The sequence below is a fragment of the Dermochelys coriacea genome, chromosome 8 (genome assembly GCF_009764565.3).
Source record: "Dermochelys coriacea isolate rDerCor1 chromosome 8, rDerCor1.pri.v4, whole genome shotgun sequence".
Taxonomy (NCBI): domain Eukaryota; kingdom Metazoa; phylum Chordata; order Testudines; family Dermochelyidae; genus Dermochelys; species Dermochelys coriacea.
The window spans coordinates 95,833,004-95,852,578 of record NC_050075.1 but is presented as its reverse complement, the minus strand read 5'-3'; the positions used below and the strand labels follow the sequence as shown (position 1 = coordinate 95,852,578).

At 43.2% G+C, this 19,575-nt stretch overlaps 1 protein-coding gene across 4 annotated transcripts; it reads left to right on the top strand.

The window, feature by feature from the left end:
* Positions 1 to 4,986: 4,986 nt before the first annotated feature.
* On the top strand, positions 4,987 to 19,263 carry TMEM61 (transmembrane protein 61). Of its 4 annotated transcripts, XM_043520520.1 has the most exons (4): positions 4,987 to 5,144; positions 5,541 to 5,772; positions 12,626 to 12,990; positions 18,148 to 19,263. In XM_043520520.1, the coding sequence occupies exons 3-4, from the start codon at positions 12,641 to 12,643 to the stop codon at positions 18,431 to 18,433; spliced, it is 636 nt and encodes a 211-aa protein (XP_043376455.1). In that variant the 5' UTR covers positions 4,987 to 5,144; positions 5,541 to 5,772; positions 12,626 to 12,640; the 3' UTR covers positions 18,434 to 19,263. The 4 variants fall into 4 exon arrangements, with proteins under 4 accessions (XP_043376455.1, XP_043376456.1, XP_038269977.1 ...); XM_043520521.1 differs by lacking the exon at positions 4,987 to 5,144 and having other exon boundaries at positions 5,418 to 5,806; XM_038414049.2 differs by lacking the exon at positions 4,987 to 5,144 and having other exon boundaries at positions 5,419 to 5,768.
* Positions 19,264 to 19,575: the final 312 nt, after the last annotated feature.

Here is a 19,575-nt window from a genome sequence, read left to right as displayed (position 1 = left end):
GTGACAGAGTTCTAAAGACTTGCCAGCTGGAAGAAGCTGCAGCTGGAGATGGTTGGAGATTGAACCCAAGAAAGTAGAAGAACTGGATGTAGTTTATAAACATGGACCTACTCATTGTGTTAACTGAGTTTGTTTTTCTTGTTATATTTTCATACTGTTATTCTGATCTAATTAATGTCACTGTAGTCAATTAATAAAGCTTATTTGGGAAAATGGATTTTGGGAGACATAACACTCAGGAACAATGGAGTTGTCCACAAAGACTGTACATCTCAGGACCGCTGGAGACCGCTGTAAAACTCCTTTCCAGGAAAGACTAGGATGACCATGAATCTCTGCTTTTCACAGCAACATGAAATAGATATATTTTACACCTCATTATCATTGGAGGAGGAAAGGGAACACTTCATTATATTGTTGCCCCTCTGCTGAGGGGTAACAAATATCCAGGGTTTGGCAGGTCATCTTCCCAGTGGAGGACCATTGCTTCTACCTGGAATCTTGCATAAATAAAATGACATCACAGCATGTCTTCCCAGGACTGAACACTTGCTCACACACTAAGAAAAAGAACTTGGAAGGCTGTATATAACAGCTTCACCTCGTGACTCCTTCTTTAATAATGTTCTTTAAGTGTACCCAGATTCTATAGTGCTGAGCATGATATAATAATGCCTTTGTAGCTAGTAAGGAGAATTAAATAGGCCCAGAACCTGTAAGTTGCTCCTTGTGGATGGGCCCCTGGATGGACTGTGTGTGGGTGCAGAAGTCCACCCATATGGAGCAGCTTGCAGGACTTGGGGCCACAAAAAAGCCTTTTCAGAATTAGGCTGTAAGAAAGAACATCAGGATTAGGCCAAGTGTGTTGGTGGAAACTGGAGCCTCTGATGGTGTATTGCAAACAGTAGCATTATTATTGTTTACTTACAGGATTGAGTTGGAGTGGTTGAGCAAGGAAGGGAAGAACCAATAAACCCAATGAGATTGCACAATTAAAAAGAAAAAAAGACAATAATATTACAGAAAAGGTGAATGGAGTGAGGTTTCTCAGTGTAAGCATTCTTACTGTGATAATTCCTCTATAAGGTATGTCTACACTTTGAGCTGAGTATGCCTAGAGTCTTGGATGGACACTTGGGGTGACTACCAGTTCAGGCACGCTCTCTTTCAAATAAAGAGTCAGAGTCTAGGGTCAGATCTATACATAAAACTTTTTCCAGTACGGTAATGTTGATTAGGGATGTGATTTTTAAAAGACATTTTATATTGGGAAAAGCCCTAAGTTAGATGCAGTTATACCAGCAAAACTGCTTTTATCAGTATAGCTTACTTTGTTTGGGGAGGTGCTCCAGAGCTAAGACATTGACACTAGGAAGGAAGGACAGCTTTCATGACAAGGCAGGCAGTTTGATACGTGCAGTAGTGATTTTGTCCATGCTCAGCACAGTAGCATCTGGTATTGTAACTGCATGCACCTGTTGATTGAACTGGCTACTGCAACATACTTTAGCAAAATGCCCAATCTTTTTGCAATGATTGCACTGAGCTATTTTTGCCAGACATCCTGTGTAGCTTGCAAGGTGTTGTGGGGATCCACAGCGGAAACATGCTTTTACTGTATTTTGAATTTGCTGATTTGGTTGTTATTCATTAGTTTTCCTCTTGCAATTGTGTGTCTGCAGCGGTAGTGAACTTTTCTACAAAGGAGTCAGAGCCTGGACTGTGCCTCCTGTATCCATGCTCATTATTTTGGCTTCAGCTGTATCTGACTCAATCTGAGTAGCAATGGTTATTGCTTTTTCTAGTGTAAGTTGTGGTTCAAGAAGTAAGCATTCTCTTACATGAAGCATGGTTATTTTCTCAATGAGCTAGTCCCTAATCATCCCATCTGCCATATTCCCAAAGTCACAAATTGCAATCAGACTCCTCAGGGAAGCAATATATTGCATTATAGTTTCCCCTGGTTTCTGCTCATGCTGGCAAAATCTGTTACAATTAGCTACTACATTCACTTTTGGCACAAAAAAAATCTTTAAATGCAGTGAGTACAGTCTCATATTTTACACTTTTCCCCTTGCAGATGATAAATATAAGCTGTCCTTCTGCTCCAAGGCAGTGGATTGGCAGAGCACGCTTTCTTACTTCAGAAATCTCTGTAGCACTGATTGCAAGCAGATAAGTCTCAAACATATGGATCCAGGTAATAAAAGCAATTGGAGGCTCCCCTGGGCTTTGCAGAAAGAGTGCAGGTGGGTTCAGAGGCAGAAGATCCATCCTCATCGGCAAAAAGTTGTATCAACCAGGCAAGGTACTAACGAGCTTCAAGAGGACTTTATTTTCAAAGTGGAATCTCTTTACCAAGCAACTGCTGCATCCTCTGTAGCTTTCTCCTAGCCTCTCAACTCCTCCCCCCCTCTTTCCTGTTTCCTGTCCTTTAAGACTTCCAACAGCCAGTACTCCCAATTCTAATAATTACAAGCAACATCTAAACACCACACAGTTGTGGTTGCCTTCAGAAGTTCACATATTTAGTGAAAAATGTAGTTCCAGTCAGCAACCTTTTTTTTAACCTTATTTTATTTCTTATTTCCTAAAAACAAGATACATATTTATGTGATTGTTCAGTATAAAAATATTCAAGCATTCAGAAAATGTAAAGATTAGAAATATAAAAATATAGCTCTTAACATGAAAGTGCCCTGTAAGGTAAACTAAACTGTTCATGAAATTTAAGTTGAGTCTTTTTGGATAAAGATGTCTGAATTCTTCCACAAAGACATCCAGGCTCAGTTCTGAAGCCAAATTACTTTCATATTGCATGAGAATAAGGCTTCTCCTTCTTTTGTGGGTCATACTCATCCTTTGGGGTGATAAAATTATTTTCAAACAAGAAAAGGAATTCTCACAAGTTGCAGATTATACTCCAGACAACACAAATGCTGATACACATTTCAAAAATACACAGGAAAGCCTCCTTTAATTCTTTGGCTGTACCTAGAACTTCAATTTTTTCTTTTGCAATTTCTCTTATCTATCAGTGGTTTAAATACAGCCATTTCACCTTCTCAATATCTAATCCAGGCAAGTCAATCAAAACTGTGATTCCAATTTCAGGAAATGTGGAGAGCTGGTACAATAGATTGCAGACAAGCTTTTATATAACTTGTAGTTCTTCTCAGGAAATCTCCTTTGGAATTCATCACTGGTTTCATTAATCAATTCATGATAAATCTGGGATCCCTGCGGTTCATTTATACTTTGGAATCCTGATAAGTGCTCAGTGACTATGAAATATTGAAATTTTGGGAGCAATACTTTGGCTCTTTTGGTGGCACATCTTAACATTAATGTTTCATCACGTGCGTCTTTCAAAACAGAGTGCTTGGGTGACATCTCTGGAGGACTCTTCAAATGTCTCTCTCTTTTTTGAAGTTTCTCATAGGCAATAGTAATCAATTCGACTCCTTCCAGAAGGCACATTAGTTCCTATTGAAGGTAATTGTTTACAGGAGCAAACTCTTTCAAAATCAGGACTCTCCCTGCACCATCCTAGTATGCATGAAGGTGACATTGCACACGTTGCTTACTGATGCACTGTGTTTTGAAATGACAACACTCAAACATAGACAATGCCTATAAATCCAGACTGCAGAATGAAGAAAAACTCACGTCAACTGAAAAATCATGATTTCAAAACCATTTGGAACGCTTGTAGTTTGTTTATAATTCTGATACTTAACACCTACATAGAACCCTTTACTGAGAGCCATAAACTGCTTTGCAAACATGAATGTACCAGGTTTAGGTGGAGGCAGCATAGACTAGTGGCTAGAAGTGAGATTCGATATTACTGGGTTCTATTCTACACTCTGCTACTGTGTGAATGTGGGCAGTTCGCTTACTCTCTCTGTGTCTCCATTTTTCACTCTGGAAATTGGGAAGACTAACCACTTTTGTAATGATGTTTGTGGGTGAAAAGTGTTGTATACTTGTAAAGTGTTAATTCATTATTAATTATTACAGTGGTAGGTCTTTGGTAGATCTTGCAGCACTCTTAGAGGGAAGTAAGTGAGCTACAGAGATGTTTAGTTGTTTCTGGGGAGAAACATGACAGCTCTTAAGCAGTGCACAGCAACACTATACAGTGGCACAGGACAATTTCTGGTCATGTATGTCAAATTTTACAGAATTTTACAGAATTTCACCTGTTAAAAAGCCTATAAATCCAGATATCAAACAGAACAATAAAGGTGGACAGGTCACCAAAACTTAGACTGGAACACCCTCAAACTTCACACTTGTTTGGAATCCAGATCCACTGGTGATTCGAGCCACTGCCAATTAAAAGTATTCAGCCTGAAAACTTAGGCTAGAAACAGGGACCACTAGGTCTCTATCTCAGGTGCTTATGTGGCCCCCATTACCACAATAGCCGAGCCTCACGATCTTTAATGACACAGCACCACTGCAAGGCAGAGAAATGCACCCATCCCTCATCTACAGGGAACAGAGGCACACAGAGGCTAAGTGACTTGCTCAAGGTCACACAGTAAGATTGTGGCAGAGCACAGACTGCACCCCAGCTCTCCCCAGGCCTGGGCATGTGCCCTAACCACTAGATCCTCCTTTCTCTGCTACCCTCAGCCTCTAAACTACCCCACTGCTGTTTGTTTTTTTCTGTGCTGGCTAGTACTCGGAGCCAGTGCCCTTCCTGCAGCATGGCCTACTCCAAACATTCAAAAATGATGAGTCCGCCCCATGAGACTGGCTTAAAATCAGGAGATTAAGAAAACAACAACAATACAGTTGGGGTTCTTTTTATTTGCTTTCTCGTTTTTGAGCTCTTGTTTTCAAGCTTCTTTATTGTAACCTAACTGGCTAGACTTGCTTGTTTTTAAATGAAAATTGAGCTTGTCATGTAATTAATCGCATCACTTTATACCTCATGCTCCCAGTCGGATGGGAATGGGAAGGTGAATCAACAGCGAAACGGAGCAGCCAGCCAGACTTACTTAATACTTTGAAGCAGGCTTCTGCCTTCCTTTAAAGTGCAAGCCGAGCAGAAACAACCCTAGGCAAGAGTGGCAGCACAGGCAAGTTGCCACATGCAGGGCTTTTCCTGAGTGGAGGAAACAAGGACTTCGGTGAAACATCTGTAGCTTTTTGGGAGGGGAGGGGGGGATTTGATGAGGTTCCCATGGCGTTCTGCCCACATAATAGGATTCTGGGTGAATGGTTTTGCCCTGATTCTTGTCAGGGCAAGATGAAGCGTGTATGGAAGACAAGCTTTCCGCGGGGGAGGGAGGGGTGCCCACTGCAGGCTGGGGTGTGGCTGGCTAGGCAGCAGGAGGAGCTCTGTAGCCACGCTCCCTTCATGAGAACAGACTTTCCAAAGGAGGGCAGGGGAATAAGCAGAGGGTGGGGTGGAAGGGGTTTGCATGAAAGATCTTGTGCAGCAGCATCACTGGTGACTCTGAGATTACAGCAGCTGCTCTTGCTGTTTTGTGATTTTTTTTTTTAAGCTTTTGTTTTTGCACTAGCTCAGTGGGAGCCTCTCTCCTCTCCGCTGGGGGGCGCTGCTGTTGCCAAAGTTTTCTTTGCAGGCACTGGGGAGCTTGGACTGTCTGACTGGGACCGGTGTATGCAAGGCTGGCATTCCCCGGAGCAGATCCGTCTAGTGCTCTGGCCCCTGCTGCTAGAAGAGTTTCATTGCTGCTCTCCATGCCCTCTGTCAGCTGAGCGGATGGGGGGATATCTGAGGCTGTGAGGTGGGTGAGTACCCCCCTACTTTGCCTCCCAGCCCTAGGTATGCAGTAAGGGAAGGGAGGAGCGGTGCTTGCTTTGCACCATGAAGATGTTAGAAACTCAGAGGGGAATAGGATGTATTCTCTTGTTAGTGGGGTTGCTTAACATCCAGATCTGACTGACAGCAGTCAATATAAAGTGCCCTCTTTTTAAAAAGAGTTGTGATCCCTATGGGCTGAGTTAGCTAGGCACTGTGCCCTGCTCTGCTAATCAGAACCTGACATGTTGCATAATTCTGTCCCCCGTCATTTCTGTGTTACCAGTTTCCAAAAGACCGTGGCCCACAAGTTCAGGTATGTCCCTTAATTTTTGGGTGCACTGGGCACCACTCTTCTCATCCTTCTTTAGTCCCCCATAGCACACAACATCAGCAACACCTTTTGAAAACGTGGTTGCATATCCCATTACAGAAATACTTCCATCTTGCAAATCTCCCATCAGGGCATGTGATCTCATCTCTAGCCCACATGTGGGAGGTTAATATATTAGCAGAGTTACTTGAATGCTATGTTAAAACTCAACCAGTATTTTGATTTTGTTTTGCACTGAAATATATATAAATATATCTCTCTCAAATCTAAGCTAGATGGAACCTCCTTAAACACTCCAACTTCTCAGCCTACTTTGTTTTCTTAATTGTATTCCTGGTAATGTATTTGTGAGCATTAAAAGTATCAAGAACGCACAGTGGAGAGACTGGCAGTGGAGGTGGATTCATACTTTTTCTTGATATGGGGGAAATTCAAGCCTCATTCTGTCTCTTGTGGCTCTGGATAAGATGGTTTTTCTAACTAACAGTAGATCTTATGACTCATCATCTGCATAACTGTATGGGGGATGCAATTCTAAGTATCTTGTTGGAGACATCTATAGTAATAATAGTTGTATATGGAACATACAAACACATTTCCCTCCATAAGGATTGTTTAGAATCATGTCAAAGGGTTTTCTCTTTATGGATTAATATAGGAAATGGGGTGGGTGGATGCGGGAACAAGCTATCCAAGTGTCTCATTTGCTGGATGACAGTATTTGAAATTAGTAATTAGCCATCCTTGGTGGGAGGAGGGGTGGTCTCAGTGCATCCTTCTCTTGGAATTTGTTTGATAATACCTGACATGACTCATTTTGGTGCATTCTGAAGAGCAATTATGTCTTTTGCCTTTGGAACTATGTGAACCAGGGAGAACCGTAGTCTCTTGTAGATATGGTTTTAGCCATATCCACAGAGAGGGATAAAGTCCTTTCCCTCTTCCCCCTGCTTCTCTATCCTCTTTCCCCTTCAGCTCGCACACTGGGATAAACATGAAATGTTTGAGAAGCCTTTTAAAAATGGTTTAAAAGCCTATTCTGCGCGTTTTGTTGTTGTGGGTGTAGTAAAAAAAACTGCGTGTGGTGGTGGGAACAGAGGTGGAGTGTCAGAGCAGTAACCTGTCGTGCTGGAAAAAATCACCCTCTTGGATCCAGCCTGAGGCAGGCAGGGGGTATGGGAGGGTGGGTGGGTGGGTGAGGGAAGCTTGCACTGTCACTGCCTGTGCTGTGCCCATTATGTCAAGAGAGAACTTTATTCTCTAGAGCTGTCAATCTATCACACTTCACAAGTACCGAGACTCCCTTCAGCTCTTAACCCCCCCACGCAGTAATTCTGGAAGGCAGAACTGAAGAGCGTTCTCAGGGTTATTTGGATACAACATAATGAACAGGCATCTACTGGATTTAAGATAAAACCTCACCTCTTCAAGTTATCTTTATACTGTTTAGGGCCCTGCATCTTCACTCTTACCCATGAGGGCAATGTGGGCAGTACACAGGGCAGGAATCCACCCATCTGAAGCTGATTGCAGAATCCTCAGCCAGGCCCCCAAAAAATCATGTATTGGGGAAATAATGAATATGGAGGTGTTTTTCTTTGCTTTCTGAGCCTTCAGGGTGCACTTAGCTCATGTTTTCAAGCTTTTCTCCACAACTATTTAGGCTAGAATCTTATTTTTTGTTAAATGGAAGCTGAGATTTTCATGTCATCACTTGACTCCAGGAGCTGGGGCTTTAACAAAAGCACGAACTACCACGAGACTCATGATAAAATCATAAGAGTTGGCGATGCTGCAATTGCGAGATCAAGGCCTTTAACTTTAAATACTTTGTTAGCTATGTTAATTAAAACCCTGAATATACAAATCTTCTAAATGGTCTTAGGAGGCTTTTCAATTGACTTTCGTAGGCTAAGTGGGAGAAGAAAACAAACACTTCAGTGCTTTTGAGAGGAAGTGGTGTTTTGAAGGAACTCTGGTATTGAAGCCTTTTGATTGAAGGTTAAATTGTTCATTGAGATCCTGAGAGGGGTCTCGTGTTCAAATGCTCCCTGATCCTGCAATCTGAGATGTGCTGGTGGACTTCTGCATCCAGCTGAAATTCCATTGGTGGGATGGATTTGACTGTTGGATCAAAGGGCTGAATTTTGAATTGGCATCTGAACTTCACTAAATTTGGGATTACTTAGATCCAGGGACTTTGGTGTGAGGCTCTTTGCTAATATTTCCATAAACAAATCATTTTTCTTCGTTGATTATTACTTCATTCATTTGAAAAAAAAAATCAGTAGAATTTAATGCTCACAAAAAATGCTGAACTGACAAACTCTGGAGACCAGAGTCTTCTATATATGCATGATGAGGTACCACACCAAGGACAGCACATGGGCAAACTTCTCCATGCTACCCTGCTTATGTACCCTCAGGCTGCACTGGAGGTGTCACGTTCATAGTAAAGTTCAATCTCCCTCTCCAGTCAATCCATCCACTGCTTTCTCTGCTTAGGTTGCCAATGATGGTACTAATTCCAATATGTTGACCTGTCTACTTACACACATGAAACACTAATTTATTTTGCAATGACCACTAACCAGTTAGCAGATGGTAATTTTGGCTTAGTGCCGGCCTGCAATGGATCGGAACCCATGACCTCAAGCTGAAAGATGTATCGTGTTATCAGTCCTCTGAGTCATACAGGCTTCTGGTGACTTTAAATCTTACTTCTCATCTTTGCTCTTCATTAAATGTGGATCAGATCACATAGCATTTCTTTCACTACCAAGTAATTCAGGTTTCCATTAGTTGGCCTGTCTGATAAGTAGCTGCAGTTTTGACAATGCTGAACTGATCTTGAACTTTTGGACATTTACTGACGCTTTTTACTTAACTACAGTTTGTGGGTTACAGATGTGGTATGGATTCATCTGGCTACTCAGTTTTGAAGATGATCTTAAAGCTAATTTGTAATGTGAAAAATGAGGTTAAATGAATATCACTGCAGCAAAAATACAGTAAAGGGCAGCCTCACCGCTCATGGAAAGCTGTTGAACCACTGTATTCAGTTTGTGTAGAATATCATCTGTATTCTTTCCCCCGCATTCTTTTTACTATGAGCATATACATTATGATTATTTATTATTACAGTGCCTTGTACAGGCCCAACCAAGTTCGGGGCCGCAGTGGACAGGCACTGTACACACACAGGTAATGTCGCATTTTACAGAGGGGAAAAATCCCATATTTAACAAATACACATAATCTGAACCAGTTGCCAAAAGCCATTAAAATTCCAACTCAGGTAGCAAGGGCTTCCTGTATCCCACAATTTCGTAACCACAGAATCCACACCATGCCACAGAATTGGACTCCAGAAGCTATCTTTTCAGTCTAAATAATATTGTTTCTGACCCTGGTGGTTTTGAAGTTTACACAGATCACACTTTCAAGGTTAGTTGAGACCATGATGCCTTCATGCAGCTGCAGAAAACAATAGCTCTGTGTGATGTGAATTTCCTTGTTCATGTCAAGGTGTTTTGACTCTGAACCCTAAGGATGGCATAAATGTTAATGCTGCTGAGCATTTCAGCAGAAGCATCTGTCTAATTTGCTTATCCCTCAATCCCAAAATGCCAGCCACCGCCAGAACCCCATATCTCGCTACTAAACTTCTCCCCTCACCCCCAATACCTTTTACCATGCAGAGATGCACCATCAATACATGTGCAATATCACAAACTGAGACTGCAGGAGAGAGAAAATAAATTACATTTAATTTCAAAATAAATGTCTGTTTTCTTATTTAAATGAAACTGCCAGAGAATTAGAACCAGGCACCTTACTACAGAATTGGGGTCCAACTTGTTAAGGAGTGCATGAGAAAAGCAATGATTTGTTTGCTGTTTGCTTATCTTATACCCGGCAGACAGATCCCTGACTCTTAAGGTGGTTGCTTATTGACTCCTATTAAAATCCTAGCTCAGAACTCAGACTTTGATAGGAACTCTGCGATTCCTCAAGGAAGCAGGTCCTCAAGGAATCCATTCTGAAGCACTTAGAGGAGAGGAAAGTGATCAGGAACAGTCAGCATGGATTCACCAAGGGCAAGTCATGCCTGACTAATCTAATTGCCTTCTACGATGAGATAACTGGCTCTGTGGATGAGGGGAAAGCAGTGGACGTGTTGTTCCTTGACTTTAGCAAAGCTTTTGACACTGTCTCCCACAGTATTCTTGCCAGCAAGTTAAAGTAGTATGGCCTGGATGAATGGATTATAAAGTGGATAGAAAGTTGGCTAGATTGTCGGGCTCAACGGGTAGTGATCAATGGCTCCATGTCTAGTTGGCAGCCGGTATCAAGTGGAGTGCCCCAAGGGTTGGTCCTCGGGCCGGTTTTGTTCAATATCTTCATAAATGATCTGGAGGATGGTGTGGATTGCACCCTCAGCAAGTTTGCAAATGACACTAAACTGGGAGGAGAGGTAGATACACTGGAGGGTAGGGATAGGATACAGAGGGCCCTAGACAAATTAGAGGATTGAGCCAAAAGGAATCTGATGAGGTTCAACAAGGACAAGTGCAGAGTCCTGCACTTAGGACGGAAGAATCCCATGCACCGCTACAGACTAGGGACCGAATGGCTCGGCAGCAGTTCTGCAGAAAAGGACCTAGAGGTTACAGTGTACGAGAAGCTGGATATGAGTCAACAGTGTGCCGTTGTTGCCAAGAAGGCCAATGGCATTTTGGGATGTATAAGTAGGGGCATTGCCAGCAGATCGAGGGACGTGATCGTTCCCCTCTATTCGACATTGGTGAGGCCTCATCTGGAGTACTGTGTCCAGTTTTGGGCCCCACACTACAAGAAGGATTTGGAAAAATTGGAAAGAGTCCAGTGGAGGGCAACAAAAATGATTAGGGGACTGGAATACATGACTTATGAGGAGAGGCTGAGGGAACTGGGATTGTTTAGTCTGCAGAAGAGAAGAATGAGGGGGGATTTGATAGCAACCTTCAACTACCTGAAAGGGGGTTCCAAAGAGGATGGATCTAAACTGTTCTCAGTGGTAGCAGATGACAGAACAAGGAGTAATGGTCTCAAGTTGCAGTGGGGGAGGTTTAGGTTGGATATTAGGAAAAACCTTTTCACTAGGAGGGTGGTGAAACACTGGAATGCGTTACCTAGGGAGGTGGTGGAATCTCCTTCCTTAGAAGTTTTTAAGGTCAGGCTTGACAAAGCCCTGGCTGGGATGATTTAGTTGGGGATTGGTCCTGATTTGAGCAGGGGATTGGACTAGATGACCTCCTGAGGTCCCTTCCAATCCAGATATTCTCTGATTCTATGATTGCCAGGTGCTGTAGACCAAGGGTATATCTGCACTGCAGCCTAGGTAGATGGACTTGTGTTAGCTCAGCTGGAGTTAGCGTGCTAAGAATATCAGTGTTGACATTGTGGCACCGGTGGTGTCTTGCGCTAGCCACCCAAGCTTGGATCAACCCAATCTCCTGGATGTGAGCTCAGGCAGCTTATTTCTGGTCTCTACCCAGAGCATTTATTGCTTTGGATGTCTTCCTGGTTTGCCAGCATCTTAGAGTTTATTCCACTGGAGCTACCCACAATAATGAAATTAATTGCACTGGGGTAAATGCATGTAGATATACACGAGTCTTACTGTTCTAACTTTCAGCTGTAGAACTTACTCAGAGAGCAAGAGTGCAGCATAGCCTAGTCTATCCCTAGCTGTGCTTCGGTCAGGATACCTGCTGTCACTGAGCCAGTGTTTTACAGTCACCACTCAGATGAAGTGAGCTGTAGCTCACGAAAGCTTATGCTCAAATAAATGTGTTAGTCTCTAAGGTGCCACAAGTACTCCTTTTCTTTTTGCAAATACAAACTAACACGGCTGCTACTCTGAAACCACTCAGATGAGAAAACATGTAATAATTGTATCTGATTTGGAAAGTATGGCAGCTTAGGTTTATATCCTTTCCCCTAACATCTTGGAAAGAGCTTTGACCATAAAACAGTCTGGCACTTTTCCAAGCTGGGAGGAATTTTGGAGTGAAATCCAAAGACAAAAAAATATGCAAATCTCTGGAGTTGACTTAGACACCAATTCTGGATTTTCATCTAGCCTGGATAGGAATACTAGACTTTTTATTTTTAAAGACTGTAAAGATACTTACAAGGTCGCTGAAGGGTTCACAAGCCCAAAGCTGTAGCTATCTTTACTCTTGAGTTCATGGGGCCAGATTCCCTCCTCAGATACATGTTCAGCTCCTATTTGAAATGGTGGGAACTGCATATGTGAGAGGAGAGTTTGGCCCATAGTAAGCAATTTAAGAGGACACTGAAGTCTCTAAGCCATAGAATGGTCCTTGCTTGACAGCTGTCCCATCTGGAGGGTCCTGCCTTCTGGAAACCATGACAGCATCCCTATCATCTCAGTCCTTTTCCTTTATTTCAGCATGACCTAGGCCCTGTCACCTTCTCCTTTTGACCTGTTTGATATCTAGGCCTCTGGCTGTAGAATGGCTGCTTCTTTCCGCTATGGAGTGACCATCACTGGAGCTATCCTGCTGGTGACAGGAACGCTTTGTTTTGCCTGGTGGAGCGATGGAGAGGTGGGACCCACGTCTAATAACGATGCTATGGCTGTGCCTCATGGAGAAGCCAAAGTGGTGCCGAACTCCTCCTCCTCTAATGCACTGCTCAGGTCTGTCAGCTTCTTCTGCTGTGGCATCGGTGGCATCCTCCTCCTCTTTGGGCTTCTGTGGTCGGTGAAAGCAAATGCTCGGGGGATGTCTCGACACTATCAGTACCACTTCTCTAGAGACCTACACTACTTCACTGTGGAACCTCTTGATAAAAGGACATGCAGGTTAGTGCAATCTCTGCTACTGATGACTCTCAAAAGGGAAACTATGTTTTTTTTAATACGAGTTCTTTTAAACCCTAGTTTTCATTGATTTTTAGGATTTCCAAGACCAGACAATAAGTAACTTAAATGATTAAACTACCGCATAATAAAGCTGTGTTTATATAGGATTTTAGATGTTCAAAGCACTGATCAAACATAACCTCCCTCACGAAGGAGATGAGAGGGTTAGTTAAGTACTACTTATTCCAGTGTAGCCAACTATCAGGTTTTTTAATCACAAGTATTTACTGTTTCTCTGAAAGCCCCAGCTGCTGGAATCAAGAGACTCTCGGTCTTTCTTTTTTTCTTAGTAAGTTTCTAGCTTTCATGGCTTCAGAGAAAAGCTTGAAAAAGTGACCTGAGTGAACTCTAAAGGCTCAGAAACCAGAGAGCAAATAAAAGAATCCCAAACTCACGGTTTTTAAGCCAAACACATGATTTATGGGGCCCGACTCACAACGTTTGGGGTTGGCAATACCTTAGTACATACCCTTTTCCTACTGTGGGCCACTAGGAGATTACTACCTTAAGAAGACAGCTCTCTGTCCCAGTTCGACATTTTCCCTATGGTGACTCTAGTCCTTGGTTATTTTAAAAGATAATATTAGGACTGCATCAAGACAAGGTAGAAATAAGTTCACTTTGTTGTGATGGATGCTGCTGCTGCTGCTCAGATATATTTCCCATTGACCACTTTGTCTCTGCAGCATATTTCCTCTCCACGGGGGTAGGACTGTATGCTCATTAGCATCAAAACTCCTGTAATTCCCTGTAGTCTTAATTGCTTTGTTCCCTTCAAGTTGCTTCACAATTTGGCTCATGTTTGCTGCTGCTTCATAGCTGGTGTCATCAGGAAATGTGGTTGTGATTGTTTTTATCCTCGAAGGAACAACCACCAGACAGATTGTCACTGTGACAGGTTTCAGGTTTTGTGTCATGACCCAACAAGCTGAAGACTACAAGAGACAGATTCTTCTGCAAGAATCTGTGCAATTGAACCCTTCTGGCAGGGCACAACTGCCTCTTGTTTCACTTGCCTGCGCTCCATTATTGTGACAGGTACAGCGCTGCAAACTGCTTGGAAGTGTTGTGTGGCTCAACAGTGGTGTTTGAGAAACTATGGGATGCCATAAATATTAGGGCTGGGAAAAAATGATTTGTGACATTCAACTTGATCATCCTTCATTGGGTTGGGGGCTTCTGCTTTAGGAACAGCTCTCTCAGCTGGTGCGAATCAGCGACTGAGCCTTCCCCAAATCCCATGGGAGTCTGGTCCATTGCCCAGTTGCTTAGTTGTGAGCCTTTTCCTTTTGCCTAACCTCAACTCTTCCCTCCTAAACTTTAGGGGAGGGCTTGAAGTGTACCACTGACTGTAGCAGATGTTGATTTCCGGGCATGTACCACCACCAGGAGCACTTGGCATTTCAATACAATAGGAATTGCTGGGCCTTGCTTGTGATGTAATCAAACCTAGCGTCCTTCAGGCCAGCTGGCTCTGCCCGTGTACGCACTGATCTTAGCCACCATTCTTGTAGCACCATATGCAGAAGGATATTTCAAGATGCTGTCTTAGGAATAGTAGTGGGCATCTCACCACAGCATGTGGCAGTGGTTTTCATTGACCTCGCTGTCCATACAACTAATCTCAGTCATCTTAAATAGAAGCAATTTGTATTGGACACAGGGTAAAAAAAAAAAAAAAAAAAAAAAAAAAAAAAAAAAAGGAGAAAATCATCACAACTAACCGCTAAGTAGAACAGAAATGCAGTTAGAGAAAAGGCCTGATCCAAAGTCCATTAAGGTCAGTGGAAAGATTCCCACTGATTTTGATGGGCTTTGGGGCAGATTCCCTAGCACCCCAAAATGCACATTTAACTAGGTATTCTTCATCCAGTTTGAATCTCTGGGACTTGTTCCCAGCTCTGAATCAAAACCATTTTTTCTTCTGTACTCATGCTCTCTGTCTCTGAGTGACTTCAGGGATATTTTTGAAAACAAAATAAATCACCAAGGGGAAAAGAAGCCTGTAGAAGTGTCTTCTATAAATCAGGCTATGGGAAAAATAAGTCTAAAAGGAACATAAGCACTTACTATAAAAATTTTCTCTTGGGACACAAATTACAGGCTCCTGATCATCCAGAGGCTTTTTGGGAAGCTTTTTAAATTCCAGGGCCGGAGCCTCAGCTGGTGCCAATCAGTGTAGTTCCTTTGGCTTCAGCAGAACTACACTGATGCACACCAGCTGAGGTCTGGCCCACTAATTTTGGCCCTTCTCCTTTACTACCCCCATGAACTGGTGGTGATTAGCCCAGTACTGTGGGTTCTCCACAAACACACAGTTCAGCAAAGAAAGCTTTGCCATTGTGAACGAGCTCATTCCACCATAGCAGCTGTGTTGGCTTTTGCACTGGAAACCTTTGAACAGAGCAGGGCAGAGAAAGGTCATTCTGTTTCGTAGAGGATTGCAATATTTTTAAATTGGTGGTTTCATTCCAAATCAGAAAGAAACCAAAATTCTCCACAAAGGGAATGGATCCTCAACTCCGGGGCAGTCTGCTTGGTGTCTACCCCAGAGCTGCAGGCCCTGGAAGCCCTAGGGTCCCCTGCTCTAAGGCCATCTGGCAGGTAGGCTGCTCTGGAGACATAGACCTGGGGAGCTCTGGGCTCCCCATTTCTGAGGCAGTCTGGCAGGTGGGCTGCTGAGGAGCTGGGTGGGCGAGCAGGCAGGAGCCATGTAGGTTTCAGTCAAACCCCTGCCTGGGTTCCATCAGAAGTGAATGTCTCTGTGAAATGTTTTCCACAGATCAGCAAATTCCAGTGAACAAATGTGTTCTTGGAATTTTCCCACCCAGCTTCCATTGAACATCCCACAGCCGGCCTGGGGCAACTCGTTGACTTACAAACTTGTTTGTTTAAAAAGGCCAATTTATCACCATAAGCTAATCGGGCAAATTCTGGCTTGCAACTGTATTAGCCCTGCTGAGAGCCTGAGAACCCTGTTGACTGGTGTGTGGGTGTGAAGAGCTCCATGTAAAGAGCTGCACACAAGAAGCCCCTTGCCGTGCACAGCAAGAAGAAACGTATTGGTCCTACAAATCCCAGGAACAATACTGGATGTTACTATTATTTATATTATCATAGCGCCTAGGAGCCCTCGTCATGGACCAGGACCCTATCGCGCTTGGGACTGTACAAACAGAATTCTTGAGCATCATCTACTACCACCTTATCTACTAACTATATGCAGACCTTCCCCTTTATAGAGCACTTCTGTAACAGACGGCAACTCTAAAGGTGTTCACGCTAGGGCAGGACTGAGACCCATTGGCAGGGCAGTGTAGACAGCTTGCACAGCGGCTGTCTGGGTGCTGCCTGCTCTGTGGATAATTCAGGTAAACACCTCACATATAAACTTTGTGTTCCATTCTAATGGTGAAAGTCTCCTGTGGTGACACATGCCCACCTTGTTGCGGCATTCAATCCCAAGCTTTTGGCTCCCTTAGGTACAATAGTTTACAGACTAAGGAAGGATCATGGCTTGATGTTTTCATGGGATCCCACAGGGTTTCTCTGGAGCGTGTGTATGTGTGTCACCATGTCCTAATACTGCAATACAAACCTCAAGTCTCAAGCCAGGCCCTTTTACAGGTTTAACTGAGAGGTTTGTGGTCATGGCCTTACACACATTTCCCACCCGCTTTGAAAAATAATCTTCCCTTCAAGAAAAGGGGAAGTGAGAAGATCAAAGGTTGTGTAAATATTTTACCTGTACATAGCCTATGTTTACTCAGCAAAACAAAATTGAAAGGCACAAACATTGTGTTTTTTTCCCCAGGTTCTCCGCACTGCTGATTAGTTAATGATTAACTGTAGGTATTATTAATAACTAATAATTAATAATAATATAATATGTATTTGGCTTGTGGCAGTACCCAGAGACCCCAGACAGGATCTGAAAGGCACTTGGACAGCCCCAGTCTCTCCTGCAATAACTTCCATACCGACTGCTTTTGGAACCCTCATCTTCCCTTTCCTCCATTTTCCCTGCTTTCATTTGCCACGCTCCCTTCTTGCCTCTTGTTTCAAACTATACCTGATCAGGCAGGAATGCAACCTAGCAGCATGTTTGTACTGTCCTTGGCAAGTTAGCACAATAAGATCTTGGATCGTCATTAGGGTCTTTGGTTCTAAATTATGTGAAAATTTTTTTAAAGACATAAATAAAGTCAGCTAGCCCCAACTGCAACAGAATCTAGGCATCACTGGCTGGCTGAATTCCTCTAGACATCACAGCAGAAGTACACGCTAAAGAGCAATTTGAAGAAGAGGGTGGGAAGGAAGCTTGAAGCTATAGCATCTCTCCAGGTCTCCTGAAAAGCAGCTGTATGATCATGTCAGATCAGGAGAGGCCCATATTTTGGGATGTCCAAACGCACAGCCTGTCGATGCTGTAAGGTATTAAGTTTCTCACTTTTCGACACACTGTTATAAACACCACCACATGGTGCAGAGTGGCAGTGGACCAAAATTGCCTTCAGCACTGTGTGCCTTCAGACACGTATGATGGGTTTTCTCAAACGTCTTTCATTAAAGTGGACCACGCTTTCATGCAGAAAATTTCTCTTGAAACAGCTCCCTTGACTTCAGTGTGATGACTATAACAATTGCTTACATTAGGAAGTAATATGTAGCCACCCTTTAACACAATGCTTAGCATCTGGAATGGAGGAGAAGCCACCAGCACCAGGGGCACAGTAGAAGTTGTTAAATGCTGAGCACTTTTGCAACTTTTGTGTCCAGCAAGCACTCCGTACACCACCGCCAAGTCCCCTGCAGACTCACTTTGGGACCATAGTCTTAAGGACCTCTGGTTTAATAATTGTGACTATTCTTATGCAATTGATAGTGGTAGGTTTCCCCCCTCCCCCTGTTAAAGAAAGCGTAACCTGGTCAAATTCAAACCTCTCTATTAGGTAGCCAGGAGTTTTGGAGCAACTGCTAGCCAATGCGATAGCTACTTTTACCTAGTCCATGAACTTCTTTATAAATCCTATTTTACAATCTGATGCATTTGATTTGGTTTAGTTTGATGCAGTTTTGCTCTGCTTTTTGTTTCAGTGCCTGGGATGCCAATGCTATCCCCACCTATGAAGAAGCCCTGAACTGCAGGCCTGCTCAAAGTACCCTAGGTTATATACCACCTCATGGCGCGAAGGAGGAGACTACACCCCCTCTGTATGGAGACTTAGATGAGGATGATACGTGGCCAGGTTGCCGCAGACGCAGCTCCTCAGACAGTGTGCTGCTCAGGACCATGCCATCCAGGAGGGAAACAGAGTCACAGGGTGAGCCCAGCGCGACACCACCGCCCAGCTACGAAGACATCAGTGTACGTGGTGTATGATCTATGAACTACATACAATGCGTTGAACTCATTGCTGCCTAGTCTGTTTGCTTTGGAGCCTGCCCTTTCCTCCTCTAAAGTAATGATCATGAAGTGAGAGGGGAAACATAAATCAGCTATTCAGATCAAAATGGCTTTTCTGTCTTTTCTAGGAGTAAATCCAGAATAATTACAGTAAATCCAGATAATCTCAATGCTGCTATTTTCTGAGTTGTGTGGATAATCAGTATGTTTTAAAGCTTTCATATGTTTAATACAATTACAGATGATTGCAAATATTTGACAGGTAGCAGGACAGAGAAGAAAATATTTTTGAGAACCTAGGATGCCTGTTGAAATGCATGGGGAAATCTTTACAAGAAAGATCCAGCCAAGACTAGCATCTTAGGGTAACATTTTTATAAAAGCCTGGTAATTTAGGTGCCTAAGTGCCATCTTAAGAAATGATTTAGTCACTAAGCAGGCTAAGCTGCATTGCCACTCGGTGACACCAGCTAAGATTTTCAGTAGCGATTTTTGGGTGTCCTGCATGAGACACCTTAAAGGGGTTTGATTTTCAGACGGTGCTGAGCACCTCGCCTCTGAAAAACAGGCTCTTAAGGAGCCTCAAGTTGAGCACCACAAACTTGAGACATCCCAAATCACCAGTTTCTTTTGAAAATCTTGGCCTTGGCTCCTAGTGCTGAATGTACTTTTGACAACGTTTCCCCAAGTCATTAGGCTCCGAGGTTGTTCTAGTAGATAAGAACACTGGGACTTGCACTTTACCCAACCATTGGTCACGAGCTGAAGTGCTCAGCACCTCTGAAAATCCAGCCAGTATAGTGTGTGTGTGTGTGTGTGTGTGTGTGTGTGTGTGTGTGTGTGTGTGTGTGTGTGTGTGTATATATATATATATATATATGGCAAAAATGTGCTTACTTCAATAGATTGTTCGCCCAGGAGGAAAAAAAGCCCAGCTTCCCTGTTCTGCGAGCAACACAAGACAAACTCTCCCAAATAATGTCCTGTGAAGAATCCTTGATACTAATTAGCTAATGAGTCAGGGCAGAGCTTTATAATCTGAGTGGCTTGTATTCAGCCTGCTGTCCCGCAAAGTCAGTCACCTTGCTGCTGTCTCATGGAAAACCCAAGTGTCTTGG